The sequence below is a fragment of the Castor canadensis genome, chromosome 17, assembly GCF_047511655.1.
Source record: "Castor canadensis chromosome 17, mCasCan1.hap1v2, whole genome shotgun sequence".
Classification (NCBI taxonomy): domain Eukaryota; kingdom Metazoa; phylum Chordata; class Mammalia; order Rodentia; family Castoridae; genus Castor; species Castor canadensis.
The window spans coordinates 49,198,048-49,214,344 of NC_133402.1; the positions used below are offsets into that span (position 1 = coordinate 49,198,048).

A 16,297-nucleotide genomic window follows, 5' to 3' on the forward strand; every position below is an offset into this window, starting at 1 on the left:
GATGGGAAAGTATCAGTTTAGGGGGTCCTTCTCCCACTGTCTCACCTCTCTGACTCCTTCCGCAGCACTCCTCACCCTGTAGCCGCTGCAGCTTGTCTTGAGCAGCCTGCAACAAGTCCTGAGCCTCAGCCCGCAGTTGTTCTGCCCTCTCCTGTGCAGCAAGCACACCCTGGGCCTTGCGCTCAGCCAGAGCCCTAACAGTTTGGTACTGGTCGCCCACTGGTCCCTGTAGCAGCTGGAGGTACACAAAGCAGGGTCAGCAAGAGCCCAGTGGAGGCCCAACTACTAACCCTACCTCCTCCGGCTGACTCTGCCTCAACCTACCTGCTCAGCCTCCCGGGCTCGGCTCTGGGCACTGCCCGCTGTTTCTTCAGCTGTAGAAGCTGCCAGACTATTTCCCGCCCTTTTCAGTTTCAGAGCCTCCAGGAGAGCGTCCAGTTGTTGAGCCCGCTCACCTGCAGAGCTCAGTGCCTGCTCTGCACCTGCCATCCTCTCCTGTACCTGCCATGGGTGGGTCCAGAGTTAAACAGATATATGGTGCATGCCCATAACTTTGTCCCACTGATATCATAGGGAGACCATACCTGGTGCAGGGTCTGCTCTGTGTCCTGTGTGTCAACTACCGCTCCCCGAATGGCACCCTGAGCAGCACCCTGTGCCCGCTGGGCCTCCTCCAGCGCTGCCTGTACCATCTCTGCCTTCTGTTTCTCACCCTCAGCACGATTCCTGGGGAAAATGGGGGATCAGGGCCTGCAGGTATTAGGACCAGGCATCAGGGAGAGGGGTTAGGATAAGGGTCAGACCGTGCCCGCTGTGCATCCTGCAGTAGCTGCTCAGTTCGACGGACATCCCCCACTGTACGCGCCAAGATTGTGTCCACATCCGCCAGGCTCCGGACACGCTCTGCAATTTCACCTGCCAGGTGCTGGATCTGCTCAGGTGAGGCTGGGATGGAGAGCTCTAGCACCCGTGTGGCCACCATCTCAATGCTATCAGGATCAGCCCCCTCCTCTATGGGGACACAGGTAAAGGCTTAAAGACAGATTCTCCATTATGAGCATGGAAACATAATATTGAGGTATGGATTCTGGGATTATACATGGGATAAGAGCTTGCTGATAGATATAAAGATGTAACACAGGGACAAGGGCTATGCAAGGGCAGACTTGGGGATTTGGACCAGGGAATTGCACATGGGAAGGACTTAGGGACCTGACAAAGGGACATAAACGCAAGTCCGTTATAGGCCCTGAGACCCAAATGTGAACTTAGAGAGACACACAGACACAGGGGAAACAATCAATGGCCTTGGCCACATAGGAGGCTCACGGCTGAGGAAGTCCTTCACATTCTGGATAAGTTCTCGAAGCTCTTGGTTAGCCTGCTCCACTTGTCCCCTGGAAGCATTAGCCTTGTCCAGGGCTGCCTGGGCCCGCTGCTGTGCCTCGCCTGCCTGCCGACGAGTCTCAGCCACTCGACTAAGGATGCCGCCACCTTCTACTAGTGCCCGCTGCAGCTCCGCTTGTGTGTGCCGAGCCCGACCCAGAGCAAGGTCAGCTGTGGCTGCTGCCCCACTGCAGCTGAGGCCCCCACAGCGGAGCTGTCCATCTTCATCACGACAGCCAGCACCCCCACAAGGGCTGGTAGCACAGGGTGCATCCCCAGGAGCCCCACATACCTGCCAGGTACAGAACAAGTCAGGGCTCTGTGAGAAGAACATGAACACCTGAACACCCACCTGTCCCACCCCACACTTTCACCTCACCAGTTCATTTATGCTTGTCAGGCTCAAGGCATGAGTATGTGTAGACAGCTTGCTCAGTGCCTGCTGGTTGGCCAGGTGTTTGTGATTGAAGTCTTCCCTTTGGACACCAATCAGCATCTCTGCCCGAAGCCGGATATCTGCTGAGTTGCTCACAGGGCTGGGTACTGCCAGGGCAGAGGTGTTGGCACGACGTTCTGCCTCTGCAGACTGGCTGTGGGCATGGCGGATGCTGTCATAGGCACCTGAGTTTGGCAGAGGCAGCAGTCAGCTGAAGATCGAGCCTGGCCCACCTGCTAGTTGGCCAACAACTCACCCAAGAAATTTGAATGCTTAAGTAGGTCCAGATGCTGGTCAAGCTGCCGCAGTGTAAGATTAAGAGCAAGCCCATCTCGCTCCAGACCACTGAGTACATGGTTGGCATTGAAATTCTCATCCTGTACATCTGTCAGCTCACCCTCCAGCTGAGTCAGGTGCTCAGTGGCCTTCCCAATTTCGTGCCTGTATCAACAGGGGTCATGTTTAGAGAAGCTGTAGATCTGATCCACTGGATCTCTGTCCCACCCCACCATGTATCTTTTGCCCATCCGCACCGCAGTTCCTCTGTAGCCTCCACAAGCTTCGCAGTGGAGGCAGCTGAGGTGTTGCGAGCACCCACAATGGCCTGCACCATGCCCAGCTTCTCCTGAATCTGCCAGAAGCTGCTCTCAAAGGCACCCAGCACACCCGTCTGCTGCAACTCCTGTGCCCACTGCTCCAGGCGCCGTGTACGGGCAGCCAAGTCCTGTACCACACGGTCCCAATCCCCGAAACATGCATGGCAGGTGTAGCAGGCAGGAAAGACACCTGAGAAGCCACGGGCACACTGGTCACAGCGCACGCCAGAGACACCCAGGCGGCAGCTACAGTGGCCTGTGGAGCGATGACACTGAGGTGTGTCTATTCCTCGAGGGTCACAATCACAGGCTGCAAGAAAGGATAGACCACAGAGTTAGAGCCTCTGTGGGGGCATCCTGAGAAGTCTTTCATCCACCCTGTTCCCAACCCTGCCTCACCACGGCATTGCAACCCGGGGTCTCCCCAGTGGAGCTCTTCACACTCAGAACAAGTCTGCCCACCAAAGCCGGCTCGGCAGTGGCACTGCCCTGTGAACTAGGGTGGGAAGAGAGAGGGGTCAGAGCCTGTACTAGAAGCTGAGCCCTTGAAATAAGACAGACAGCTGGCCCCATCTACCAGGGATCTGAAGGATTCCATACCTCATTGCAGGTGGGGCCTCTGGCCCTGCTTGGGTGGCAGGCACAAGGCTGGCAGCCATGGCCACTAGTGAGATTCCAAAAGTTGGGGGCACAGCGGTCACATCTCAGGCCTTGGACATTGGGAAGGCATGGGCACTGTCCACTGCTTGGGTCACAGTGACACTGGTCGGTGGATGGGCACTGTTGGGGATTTGTGCCCAACAAATTACAGGTGCAACCTGTGCCAGCCAAGATGAGCACAATAGTCAAGAGGAGCCCAAGCAGTGGAACCCATTCCAGCCATCCCTTCCCATATCCATACTCACGATGACAGCTCTGCTGGGCAGCTTGCCCATGGAAACCGGGCTTGCAGAGGGCACAGTGGGGTCCCTCCGTGTGGTGTAAACAGCGCAAGCATTGCCCAGTGTGGGGGTCACAGGCCTCAGGGTCCGTGGGATCAATGTTCCCATTGCACTCACACAGTTGGCACCTGCCACCTGGCTTTGATGGGTCCCCAAAGTGCCCAGGGGCACAAGTTTCACATCGCAGCCCTACCCATAGTGGAAGAGGAAGTCATGAGTGCTCAGCTTAGCTATCTCACCTTGATCCCATGCATGCTTCTATCCACTCACCTGTGTAGCCTGCCCGGCAGTGGCACACAATCTGCTGGGAGTACCCATCCCGGTGGCAAGAAGTAGCAAAGTACCGCTGGCTCCCAGGGCCTTCAGGGCAGGGACAGGGCCTGCACTGGCCCCCATATGGCAGCCGTGGATCCCCATGGAAACCAGCAATGCACCTGCAGGGAAGTAAAAGAAGAGCTGTGTCATCTCTGGGCAGCCTGTCCACCCACCAACCCACTTATATCTGCTCTAGGCTCACCTTTCACAGTGTTCACCACCTGTGTGATCACGACAGCCTAGGCAAGAGCCTGTGTGGGTATCACATTCATCTGCATGCCCATTGCAGACACATGGCCGGCAACTAGGAAATCCCCACTGGCCACGTTGGCAGTGATCACAGCGAAGCCCAAAGGCACCAGTTCGGCAGGGACATTGCCCACTAGTCCCTTCGCAGAGACCACTGAGTGCCCCCTCAGGGCTGCACTGGCAGGCTGGGGGCAGAGTACAGGCTAAGGTCAGGGAGGGAGTCTGAGGGGAGTATGGGTGAGGTCAGAGTAGGAAGGTCAGGGAATAGAAGAACTGCAGGTGACCCAGGGCTGAGAGTATGGGGCCCCAGACAGAGTTGAGGAAGGAAGAAGCAGAATCAGAGGGAAGAGGGAGAATAACAGTGGGAAGGGGATAGGAGAATAAGAGGGAACAAAGGGCAGGCAGATACCTTGACAGCCTGTGGGGCCAAAGCCATAGTAGCCAGTGGCACAGAGGTCACAACGGCGCCCAACCACTCCAGGTTTGCACAGGCACTGGCCACCATGAGGGTTGCACTCAGAACTCAATGAGCCTTGAGGGTCACACTGACATGCTGTAGTGTAGAGAGAGAAGGAGGGCTAATCAGGTTGAGCCCCACCTATGCCCCAGCAACCCACATTATGAGTACTCACGCAAGGCACCATTGTAGATCAGAGTGGACAGGCTGATGAGGAGGGGGCCACAGGCCTCAGAGGGAGGAGTCTTGCTGGGCATCACACCTTCCTCATGGCAGCGGTAACGTTCAAAGGTGGCACGGCGCTCCAGGGCAGTAGCATCACCCCCACTAAACATCTCTAGCACCAGGACACGGGGCAACAGCACTAGCTGAAGGGATGAGCAAAGAAGAGTGCAGCTCAGGTAGTGGACCACAATGATACTGCTAGAGTACTTGCCACGGGCCTACCTGAGAGGTAATAGACTTCTCCTTTCCATCACCACCAGCCCTGTCATCTTGGTTATTGTTGGCAAGAGGGGATTATTCACCGAGTCAATGAGCAGGCCAGGTCCAGAGTAAGGGGTCTCAGGATGGGCACTTCCTCCTGTTCGAACCAGCTTCAGATGTAGCTTGTAGGAGATGCCAGGCTCAAGGCAGACAGGTCTGGGAAGTACCATGTACCTGGGGTGGAGACAGGTATAATGGGTCACCAGGGACCCTGTACCCATCTTCCTTGGACTCTCACACCCCTCTCACAATAACCAAGACATTGGCCAAGGCAGAAAGTATGGCTGGGTCAGGCTGGGCTGGGGTGGGCTGCATTGGGCCAAGCCAACAGACAGCTGCTGGGCATCTGACAGAGACTCTGCACAGAAGAGTCCCATAAACATGGCTCACTGGACTCATATACCTGTGCAGACCAGTATTACTAGAAATAGAGAGCCTGGCAACCCTAAAGCATTTCCCTGAGAACTTCCCATGAGAACTGGCCAGTTTTTCTTCAATAACCACTTTACCTTTCCTCTGATCACAACCTACACTCTCTGCTCCCCTTCAACACTTTTATCTCTTAGGTCATTTCCATCATTCTGCAAACTTAGATGTGGGTTCTTTTATCCACCCCACCCCCCAATCTCCCTACAATCCCTTGAACCTTCCCCTAGTGCCACCTTATCTTTGCTTTCCTGCCCAATAAATTCCTAGAGACCACTAAGGTTACCACCTCCACTCTCTTCCCTTCTACTCCAGTGGGACTTCTGCCCCACATTGCACCAAGGTCACCAATGATTTCCATGTAACTAAACCCAGTGGCCACTCTTCTATTCTTATCTGACTCCAGCATTCAGCAGCATGTCATGAGATCATAATACCTTCTTCACTCTTTTCTCTTAACTTCTGGGCTCCTGTCCACAGTCCTGATTTTTCCCCAGACTCCTAGCTCCTCCTTCTTTACTCGCCTCTACACTAGAGTATCCTACAGCTTGGTTCTTTCTTTCTCTGGTCATTTCATCCAGACCCAAATCTAAAGTAATGAGTTTCAAATTTTTATCTCCAACATGGATCTTCCCAGAATTTCCAGATGCAGAAGTTCAGTCATTCACTGGTCTTCTCCTCCATCTCTAAACATCTCAGAACTGCTCCTCTCTATGTTTCCATCTTAGTAAAGGGTTCCACCCTTATCCAGATGTCCAGTCCAAAAACTCTAAGAGTCACCTTTCCACCTTCTCTCCCTTCCCTATGTGTTTAAGCCATCAGCTCTACTACTAGACTCTCTGGAGCCTTCCCTTGTCTCTTTATCTCTACTACACTGCAGTCTAATCCACTGTCACTTGGCCAACTCAATAGTCTCTAGCATACTTCTTACTTCTACCTTGACCACTTTAAGTCTCCCACTCAGCAGCTAGAAGAATCTAGCAACTCACAGTTGACAAAATGTCTACTACGGGTACAGCCAAGTTCATTATGCTAATCTGTTTCTGTGTATGTATTAATATTTACATGATTAAAAATGCAAAGAGCCAGGTGCTGGTGGCTCATGCCTGCAAGCTTAACTATTCAGGAGGCAGAGATCAGGAGGATGGTGGTTCAAAGCCAGCCCGGGCAAATAGCTCACAAGACCCTATCTCAAAAAAACCCATCACAAAAAAGCTGGCAAAGTAGCTCAAGCAGTAAGAGTGCCTGCCTAGCAAGCATGAGGTCCTGAGTTCAAACCCCAGTGCTGCCAAAAAAAAAAAAGCAAAAAGATCCGGGCACCAGTGGCTCATATCTGTAATCCTAGTGACTTGGGAAACTGAGATCAGGAGGATTGTGTTTTGAAGCCAGTCTGGGGCAAACAGTTCACAAGATCCAATCTGCAAAATAACCAAAGCAAAATGGACTGGAGTTGTGACTCAAGTGGTAGAGCTCCTGTTTTGTGTGTGCCTGCTTTGCAGAATCAAAGCCCTGACTTCAAATTCTGGAAACACCCCCTTCCCCCTCAAAAAAAGCAAAAACAGGACTGAGGATGTGGCTTAGTGGTAGAATCCTTGCCTAGCATGTACAAGGCCTGGATTCAATCCCCAGCACAAAAAAAAAAAGTAACACCCTGCTCAGAGTACTCTGATGCCACTGCCCTATAACCATCACTACCACCATAGGCCCTTCCTGTAGTGACAATGGATGATTTCCCATTAATTCCTGTTTTGGCCACTGTGACCTTAGACCCCTTAGAGATCAGGCCTTGTTTTGTCTGTTTACTTCATGTGACCATAATACCTGGCAAACAGCACTTAGAGAAGACTTTTTTTTTTTTTTTGGTGGTACTGAGAACCAAACCAAGGGCCTTACACTTGCTATGCAAGTGCTCTACCACTTAAGCTATGCCCCCAGCCCAGGAGGAGATTTTAGAAGGAAGAAACAGATGAATAAGCAGTAGGTTTTTCCAGGTGCGCTACAAGAAGTCTAGGGCCGACCTCATAACCCCCCACTACTGTAAGTACTACTATCAGTGCCCTCACCTGGTGTTTGGTTGCAAAGTCCCTTGGATGCGGTCGTCCTTGGGCAACATATGCCCACATGGACTATGTGCAGACACAGGCCCTGGACGCTGCACAGTAAGTTGTATCTCTGCCCATTGCTCGGGGACCTGAGGGAAGAGGATGATGGAGGAGATGCTTCCACATTCAGAGGTTCATCTCCAGGTGAACTGTCACAGGGTCTGACCTGGGGCTCCAAGCGCAATAGCACATCATAATCCATAGCCCTTGGCAAAGAGGTTATCAGGAACTCCAACTCCTGACCTTCCTGTAGTCGCACAAAGCCTGGGCCAGTCCAAGATGGAGTCTCCTGGGTGGACACCAGGCGCTCCACCACATTGAGCACCTGGGAGACAACACAGCCAGGGTTGGAGACTTAGGTGAGACACCATCTCTTTTGCCACAGCCAGCCCCAAACCCCATTTCTCCTGCCAAGACTCACTCAAGGCTGGATAGCCCCCCTCTCTCCACCCCCCAATTCCCACAATGCACCACTGACAGCCCCACTTTTCTAGCCATCCTATCTGTCCTCAGGCACCCCCACCTGCCCTCGGGCATCCTCAGCCTCCCAAGTTAGGTGGTCCAGAAAGGGCCGGAAGTAACCAGGTTGTACTTGTTCACAGCGTCGTCCAGTCATGTGCTGGCGGCAGTGGCACTGACCTGTGGCCTCATCACACCTGAAGGATGTTGTGGTTACTCAAGAAGGACCTCCCTCTTCTGCCCAGGATTTTTCCCTGCCCCACTCTGAGTTCCCTTTACAGCACTCACTGAGGATCCAAGGCACCACCCACGTCGCAGTCACAGGGACGGCAGCCGAGCAAGTCATGGCTCAGGCCCCAGTGGCCAGGCTAGGGGAAAGGTGTTGCTGGAGGCCAAAACAGAACCCCCCTCACCACCCATCAGGGAATCCAACCACATCCCCAGCCTCTATTTCCCCTTGATAAACATATGGCCCCCAAACCTCTGGTCTACCACTTTGACCACTCAGACTTGAAGCTTCTCAGGAAGGACTAGACCCTAAAAGTTCTAAACACCCACCCACTGGGTCATGGACACTGCTCCCCAGATATGTGCTCTGAGAACAAGTCCAGGACCTCACACCCCCAACTCCCTCCAATCGCACCAGGCACTGGTCGCAGCCATGTCCAGTCACTAGACGCTTGCAGAAACAGGTTCCACTGCTGGAGTCACAAGGAGTGCCCCCAGGCACTGTGCCCCGTGCATTACACTGACAACCTGCAAGGAAGAAGACTTATTAGAATTTGGGAGGGCTGCAGCAGTGCTGGAATTTAGCTGAGTCAGGAGTAAGAAGCCAGGGGTTAAAGGTCAGCACAGGAGTTAGGGCAGGAGGCACATACGTCGGCAGCCTTGAGGGTCACTGGCACTGAGCCCAAAGAAGCCATCACGGCATTGCTGGCAGCGAGTGCCCACCACATATTCTTTGCAGCGACACTGGCCTGAGACCAGCCCCAGTGCAGGGTCATCATGGGAATCACAGCGACCACCATCTTGGGAACCCATAGGGTCACAATCACAACCTGGGAGTAAAAAGAGGTACAAAGTATCTTAACCCATATCAGTCCAGTCTTAGCCCAGAAACAATCCTCTCCTAAGCAATCCCATCCCTAATTTGGCTCCATCCCAATCCCCTACCATCCGAATTCCTTACAACCTGTACAGCAATCTGACTTCCCAGTTCCTAGGTTAGGCTCAACTTCCCTCCCCTGTCCCTGGCCCAATCCCAGCCTCACGGCGGCACACAGCTGGATCCCGCAGGTCCTTGGTTGGGTCACGGTAGAAGAAGGGCCGGCAGAACTCACAGTGGTGCCCAGCTGTGTTGTGCTGACATCCATCACACACCCCTCCACTCACATTGCCAGATGCCAGGTATATGGCCATGTCAAAGTGGCAGCTGTGAGTGTGCCCATGGCACTCGCACTCTGGGGGGAAGGAGAACAAAGGCCACTTGAGGACCACTTCCTGAGGGTTAAGGAGCATCTAGATTGCTGCCACAGACAAGAATTTGTGGGCGGGTGGCAGTTTAAGGACTTCAAGGCCTCAACATCATACTAGACCCCTGTCCAGAACAGATTGTAGAGGAAGGTTGGGCTATCACTAGGGATATCAGGACCTGGATACCTTTGGACACAGCCTGGTTGTTAAGGGATTGACCAACTAGCTCTAGGTTCTACTCAGGGCAAAGCCAGGCTGCAGAATTCTGAGGCTTTGGAGGCCAGGATTTCACTTACTTCTACAGGCATGACTATGGCCATCCTCAGCTGGATGCCAGGGCAAATCATGATGGAAATCCTGACACTGTTCACAGTTGAGGCCACGAGTGTTGTGTTTACAAATGCAGGCCCCATGCACCTATGGGAACGAGCAGGAAGGTTGTCAGCACTGTCCAGCCATGTCTGCCCTTTTCCCTATCCCTATCCCTATCATCAGATGTTAAGAACCTTACCATGCCCTCAGCATGGGCTGGTGCCCCTGGGGCAGGAGCACACTGTGAGGCATGTCCATAGCAAAAACAGTTGCCACGCACAACCAACTCATAGAGGGCATAATAGTACTTTTCTCGGATCTCCCGCCGTGGGTCGAGCAGGTTGTCCCCCAGCGTGTGAAGCCGAGTCAGGTTCACCCGTAGATTGGTGATCTTCAATAGGTCTGAGTAGGGGACAAATGTTGGGTTCAACTGGCCAGTCAGGCCCTTGCTGCCAAGGTCACCTTGGGAGACCTCCTGTCTACTGCTACTAGAGCTAAACTGGGCTTGGCACCTGCCCTAGGAAGCACTCAGAATAGTTACTGAGGCCCCAAATAGTCCCCAGACAGATGCTGGCACTGTGCCAAGCTCAAAGGGCTGAGCACTCACTCTGAATCCGTGAGCTGTAGGGATCTGGGATAGGGATGGCTGGATCCAGCACACGATAGATGACCTGGAGAGGCAGGGAGTCCATAGAGACACTGGAACTTGCCTGAGCCCCATCATCCCCTGCTTCCTGTCCCCAGCCCAGATCACAGTCCTCACCTCGCCTTCAGTGGATGGTTCAATTTCTGAGTACCGGGACTCACAGACTACATCATCCCAGTGCCGTGGGGGGGCCAGTGGGACTCCTGGGAAGTCAGCCGCACAGTCATAGGAGAAATATCGGTACACATGCCAAGTGTGGCCAAAGTCTGCTGAGCGCTCCACCAGCATGGCAGCAGGGCGAAATGTCTGGATGGGGGTCATGGCCAATCAGCAAGCACCAGGAAGGACCCCAGCTCAGCCCAGGTTATTGAGAACCCTGCTCAGCTTGGGATTGCCCTCACACAACTCTCAGGCAGGTGGGACTGACTGAGGAAGCCAGGGAGGGTAGTCACCTCTAATGGGCAGGTTCATGGGGCCCAAGGAAACTCATGCTGGGATTCAGGCAGCAGAAGAGCATGTGCAAAGGCCTAGAGGTGTACAGGTATGAGGGGACGAGGGAGCCTCCTATGCAGCCAGAGCACAACAGATGAGTTCAGAGAGGTTGGGTTGAGGAGCTGGGGTTCTGTCCAGGGGCAATGGGGAGGATGATTCAGGTAGGCTCCCAGACATGCAGGCACCTTGAAGGTCATAATGAGGTGTGTGAAATGGAACTCAGCCTCCAGGTCCAGCTGGATAGTGACCATAGAGATACCTGGGACAGGAGTTGGAAGTCAAGATCTCGAGGCCACTGGTAGGCAACCCTGCTAACTCCATGACCCACCCACACCTCACCATTCTCTGATTGCCACCAGGCTGCACGGCGCTGTGGTGCAAAGCTGGTGACTACGTTCTGGATGCGATGGCTGTTAGGGTTGTCTCGAGCGGAGAAGGGGTGTCGGGAGTCACACAGGAAGCATTTCTTCTCATCCTGGATTGGATGGGGGTTAGGATCAGTGTTTCAGCCAGTGCCAGCCCCACCCTGACCCAGTCTCACACTGCATTCCCAGCAGCACCTGCAGGTGACTGACGATGCAGTAGGGCTGGGGGCTATGCAGGCCACAGGTGGATGAGGCAGTCAGTTTGTCCGCGCGTCCCACCAACAGGTCACCTGTGGCTGGGTAGCAGCTTCCCCGTGAACAGCCAGGCACATCCTGGGCCAGTGTGGTGGCCAGCACTGGGGGACAGTGGGTGGGTCAATTGTGAATGCTTCCATTGGGTAGCCCCATCCCATGTGCCACAGAGGCAGCCACCCCCGGACCTACCATCACATCTCACAACCCTGGGGCCCCTCACCAGTTAGAAGTAGGCCCAGTCCAATCTCCCAAGGCACAGGCTGTCCTCTCCAGCCCCTCCCTCGTTCCCTTGAGGCCGGCTCCATCCTGAAGAGAAGGGGAATAGGAATGAGGGAAGATGAAGGATCTGGAGTCCAGTCCCACCCCTTCCCTTCGGGGTTCCGTTCTGACCCTGACCGTGTAGGTTATTGGTCCTCCAGGCCCTCAGTCTGTCCCAGGGTCTGTCCAGCGGTCCCTCCACCAGCTCAGAGTTGGGCGACTTTGAGCAAAGTTGGGAAGCACGGCAGGAAGGAAAGCACGGAGTGGATCTCAGGCAGGAGCATAACACAGGGGAGAGAGAGACAGACAGAGAGAGAGAGAGCCCACACACACAGCCACCCCTGCCCTCCTCCAGAAATAAACCAGACGCTGGCCACCTCACCCACAAATCTTTATTGTGCCCCTAAACTCAAGCCTATTCCAGGGCTGGGGAAGATAGGGGATTTGGTGCTTTAGGCCACCACAGGAAGAGGGCACACAAAATTTGAGAGATGGTAGAAGTAAATGAGAGGTTTCTGATCTTTGAGATGTGGAATGCAGGGCCAAAAAGCTTATAGCTATTGTCACCGACATCATCTTGAAAATTACTATGAAGTCGGCAGTTCGATCCCCGGGCTCCCGGGGGTGGGAAAGTGCAAGCAGAGCCTCAAATTCCTCTATTCAGGGCTGTGGGGGAACTTTAGAACAGCCCAAAGGACAAGACAGGACGGAGGCTGGTGAAAGGCCACACCCTGCCTGAAGTACTGCTCTGGGGAGTTCCGCCGCCGCCCCTAATCACTATAGCACGTAGGCTGCGGAAAGTGCTGCCTCAGTTTCCCAGGTGAAAATGGGATCCGGGTGGCAGATACAGGACTGGAGCAGCAGCAAATGAATCCGAATCTTGTGTCTATTTATCCGCTCCGGACCTTCCAGCCTTCCGGGAGCAAGGGAACTTCGGGTTGGAATGCGCGCGACCTGGCGCGCGCCCCACCCAGGCCCCTGGGACAGCGGCGGGGAGGGAGTGGTTCCATGGAGTCCACTGGTCTTCAGGGTCGGTCAGACTTGCTATGGACCGCCACAGCTATGAATGTGCTGTTAGAAGCCTGGCAAAGAGTTTCCGAAGTTGTAGGCCCCGGGGAGAAAGCTGGGAGTTCGCAGGGAAACCATCCTGCTTTACAAAGGAACATGGGGGCGGGGCAGTAAAGCCACTGGACTTTCAGGTCACTGGAATAGTCTCCAGTCATCTCGAGGGTCCCTAGGTGGTTAACTTGGGAGGGTTCTCTGGGGTACTAGAGATGACTGCAAAATTTTAGATCACCCAGAGATAAATGTCTAGGGTTCAGGGACAGTAGATGTCCTCAAGGAGTTACAGGATCTCTCTGCTTTCTCAAGGTCAGAAGGCCACTGGGTGACATAGTGGTGTCACATAGAAGTCACTCAGGTCAGAGGGCACTTAGTGAGGTCTCTGATCCTCAAGCTCAGGAGATTCCTGGGTCAAAACAAAACAAAACTTAAAAGCCACTTTTTTTTCTTTTTGGCAGTACAAAAATTTGCTGGTTTGAATGCCCGTCGGGCCTCCTATTTACTAGGCAGGTACTCTTACCACTTGAGCCACTCCACTGGCCCAAAGAGCTCTTCTTGCTGGCATCCATAGATGGTAGTATGTATATGATAGCATATGTATTGGTGCCCAGCCATATGTGCTCATGTATCTGTGCTGCCTGCTGCTCTAGGGCCTGCAGAGTAGCTGCCATTTTTTTTTTTTTTTTTTTTTTTTTTTTGGTGCTGGGGATAGAACCCAGGGCCTAGTGCATGCTAGGCAAGCACTCTACCACTGAACTACCTCCCAGCTTGAGTGGCTGCCTTCTTGCCTAGTGTCTGTTCATTCTATGCCCAGGCACACCTCAACCTTGTCATGGATTTGGGGAGCCATGGGTTGGTAAAAAGAATTTGCTGAGAGAAAGTAGGAGAAAGGAAAGATTTATTAGGATGCAATTTAAAAACGAGACAATAGTGCATTGAGACAGGATTCAGAGTAAGTTTTATTTACTTATTTATCTATTTATTTATTTTTGGCAGCACTAGGGTTTGAACTCAGGGCCTCATGCTTGCTAGACAGGTGCTCTACTGCTTGAACCACTCCACCAGCCCTTCAGAGTAGGTTTTATAGGTTGGGTTGGGCCACTTTTGATTGGCTGGCTCTCTCTTTATGGACCTTACTGATTGTCTCTTTCTCAGACCAAGGTTTGAATTTTCTTCCTGAACATCTTTGTGATCTTGCCTTTTACTTCCACATTCCATCTGGCCCTCCATCAGGACCAATCTATCCATCCACCCACCCCACCACACTCCTCACACACACACGTTGCATCTGTTCCTTAGCATTCCTTTGTCCTCATGTCTCCTAGAATGGGGGTCCTCCTCCACAAACCCTAGAGATCAAGTCATCTGAGCCAGGCTCTGACCCCTGAACCTAACCTCTGACCCTGGCCCTGACCCCTGAACCTAACCTCTAACCCTGGCCCTAATCTCCATCACAGTCTTGGCCCTGACCCTAATCAATACTTGACCACCCCCCTTCTGAACTTCAAATCTGTGCAGGAGTCTGAACCTAATGTAGACCCAGCTCTGACCCTTCTGTTCTGACCTTGACCTTCCTATCTGATCCTGATTTCACTCTGTGCCTGCCATGCTACAGCCCAGCCACACACCCTCTAGGTGGCTACAGCTGTTCTGTGCATTAAGAAGTTCCTGGGCCTCAGTTCCCATTGCACCACTCTCCTGAAACTTGCACTGTGGCTACCAGGCCATATGTTCCCTCCTGTAGCTCCACTACCCATTTAGGCCATCTGCAATTCCTAGAACTGGGCTGAACCTGAAACCCTACGCAGACCCTACTAACCTGAATATGTCACTGCCCAAGTTCCCTAGGGAACAAGGATTTTAGAACTGAGATCCTTCTGCCTCAGTCCAGTGTAGCCCGGTCCCAGCCTAAACCCCACTTCCCACGCTTCCAGAGGACTCTTCCAAATCTTACCTTGCCCAGGTCCCCAGCCATATCCATGGCCCCTATTGCCTGTTCCTCTGCTTGCTAGGTGTGCTGCTGATTTACAGCAAATTGTGTCCTGAGGCTTTGAGCTCCACTAGATAGATGCTGCAGGATTGGGGCCATATCAACTAGAGGCCAAGCACTCTGCTACTTGGGGCAAAGATTAGAGATCATAGGAAAGGCCTCAGCAAAGTAGCAACTAGGTTGAGTATGGTGGAGTATTCACATTGTGAAGGTATTTAGTATATGATACCACAGTGGGGCAAGGATCTCAGGGGAGAATGGGAGTCACAGCAGTCTTTGAACAGAGACAAAGGGAACTGAGGGGATATAACCTCCTGTACACTGGCCTCCAGGCCTTGAAGCAACAACTTTGCCACCTGCAGCCTTTGCTCTTCAGCCCCTGTATGAGTTCCTGCCTCAGCCAGCACCCTCTGAACATCCAGTCCTTGGCATAGGCCCCAACTGTATCCTCCCTGAGGGACACAGATGTCCAGCCCATTGGTCATCCTTTTTCTATGCACCCTCTGTCATCTACTTCTATCCTCCTGGTCTGCTGGGCCTGACAGGTAGTTCCTGGTCCATAGCATCTGGATCTCATCCAGCAGAAGGACCTCCTCACACATACACTGAGAGTCCCCATAGGCCCAAAGGCTGAAGTTTCAGGCATGCAGTGATCACAGGTACAACTAATGATGTGGAGGAGGCAGGGGCACTGCCCACCCAGCAGGGTATGGTCAGTGCTAAGTGAACCCTTTGGGTGGCATCCCCATGCTGGCGAGTAAGAGGGCAAGAATAAACAAAGCTCATAGTCATCCTTCAAGCCCTACCCGACAGCCCCCTCAAGCCCTGGATACACATTGACTGAAGCCATTTCTGTGGAGTAGGGCTGAGATGCTGCAGAACAGGTGGACTCAAGCCCCAGCTTTGGTGCTTGCAAGGCCTGTCCTTGCTGTCTCCATGTAGCCTGTCTGGAGGAGCTCCTACAAATACTGTGCAGCCTGGAGTCCAAGACCTCAGCCCAGGCAACTACTTTACTAATGGCAGGAGCACAACCTAGCAGAAGGGTAGAGGGAAGCAGGCAGGGGGGCAGGGAGATCATCTCACTCATGCCCTCTTTCTGTTTCCTAATCTCTTTTGAGTTTGTTTCTCCTCTCTTCCCAAAGTTCCCAATCTAGTGTAAATAATCTATCTCTCAGAAACATTTCAGCAGCCTCCCTATGATCCATTTTCCCCACATTGCTTCCCTGCTCAACTCTCTTCCAGGGACTGGAGGTGTGACTCAAACTTCGATCTTCCCCAATCTCAGTCTCCCAACTAGCTAGGATTACAGGTGTGAATCGCCTGCTTTGAGAGCAGAAAGTCCTGAGTTCAAACCCCAGTCCCACGAAAACCAAAAAAATCTCTTCCAGGATTCCCCACTTACCCTGGGGTAAAAATGAAGCCTCTCTGCTAGCCCTAAAGGTCCTGTGAGGTCTGGCTCCTGCTTATTTTCACCTTCTACCCTTTCCATGTGCTATTTCCCCTGCCTGGACTACTCTGCCTACACTCTCCACCTGTAGGTCTCAGTCCTCTTGGTACAATTCTAGTCCTCTGTGATCTCCCACCCCTCAGC

General features: G+C 53.1%; 1 protein-coding gene across 3 annotated transcripts in view; it reads right to left on the reverse strand.

Moving 5' to 3' along the window:
- Lamb2 (laminin subunit beta 2) overlaps positions 1–16,297 on the reverse strand; it is a 29,047-nt gene that overhangs the window by 253 nt on the left and 12,497 nt on the right. The window contains exons 1-32 of one of the 3 annotated variants that reach the window (XM_020172272.2): positions 11,787–11,936; positions 11,617–11,702; positions 11,337–11,497; positions 11,116–11,251; positions 10,962–11,035; positions 10,402–10,590; positions 10,246–10,309; positions 9,838–10,040; positions 9,623–9,743; positions 9,125–9,313; positions 8,732–8,911; positions 8,497–8,609; positions 8,142–8,221; positions 7,918–8,050; positions 7,561–7,719; positions 7,356–7,483; positions 4,908–5,040; positions 4,556–4,748; positions 4,333–4,476; positions 3,877–4,108; positions 3,630–3,793; positions 3,324–3,548; positions 3,019–3,236; positions 2,818–2,914; positions 2,356–2,728; positions 2,079–2,263; positions 1,766–2,007; positions 1,330–1,678; positions 804–1,011; positions 585–726; positions 325–501; positions 76–235 (exon numbers count right to left, since the gene is read on the reverse strand). In XM_020172272.2, coding sequence (XP_020027861.2) covers positions 76–235; positions 325–501; positions 585–726; positions 804–1,011; positions 1,330–1,678; positions 1,766–2,007; positions 2,079–2,263; positions 2,356–2,728; positions 2,818–2,914; positions 3,019–3,236; positions 3,324–3,548; positions 3,630–3,793; positions 3,877–4,108; positions 4,333–4,476; positions 4,556–4,748; positions 4,908–5,040; positions 7,356–7,483; positions 7,561–7,719; positions 7,918–8,050; positions 8,142–8,221; positions 8,497–8,609; positions 8,732–8,911; positions 9,125–9,313; positions 9,623–9,743; positions 9,838–10,040; positions 10,246–10,309; positions 10,402–10,590; positions 10,962–11,035; positions 11,116–11,251; positions 11,337–11,497; positions 11,617–11,701 — 5,257 coding nt within the window. In that variant the 5' untranslated portion in view covers position 11,702; positions 11,787–11,936. Of the gene's footprint in view, positions 1–75; positions 236–324; positions 502–584; positions 727–803; positions 1,012–1,329; positions 1,679–1,765; positions 2,008–2,078; positions 2,264–2,355; positions 2,729–2,817; positions 2,915–3,018; positions 3,237–3,323; positions 3,549–3,629; positions 3,794–3,876; positions 4,109–4,332; positions 4,477–4,555; positions 4,749–4,907; positions 5,041–7,355; positions 7,484–7,560; positions 7,720–7,917; positions 8,051–8,141; positions 8,222–8,496; positions 8,610–8,731; positions 8,912–9,124; positions 9,314–9,622; positions 9,744–9,837; positions 10,041–10,245; positions 10,310–10,401; positions 10,591–10,961; positions 11,036–11,115; positions 11,252–11,336; positions 11,498–11,616; positions 11,703–11,786; positions 11,937–16,297 lie in introns of those variants that run through there. The other 2 variants (XM_020172273.2, XM_074059372.1) reach the window with 2 other exon arrangements.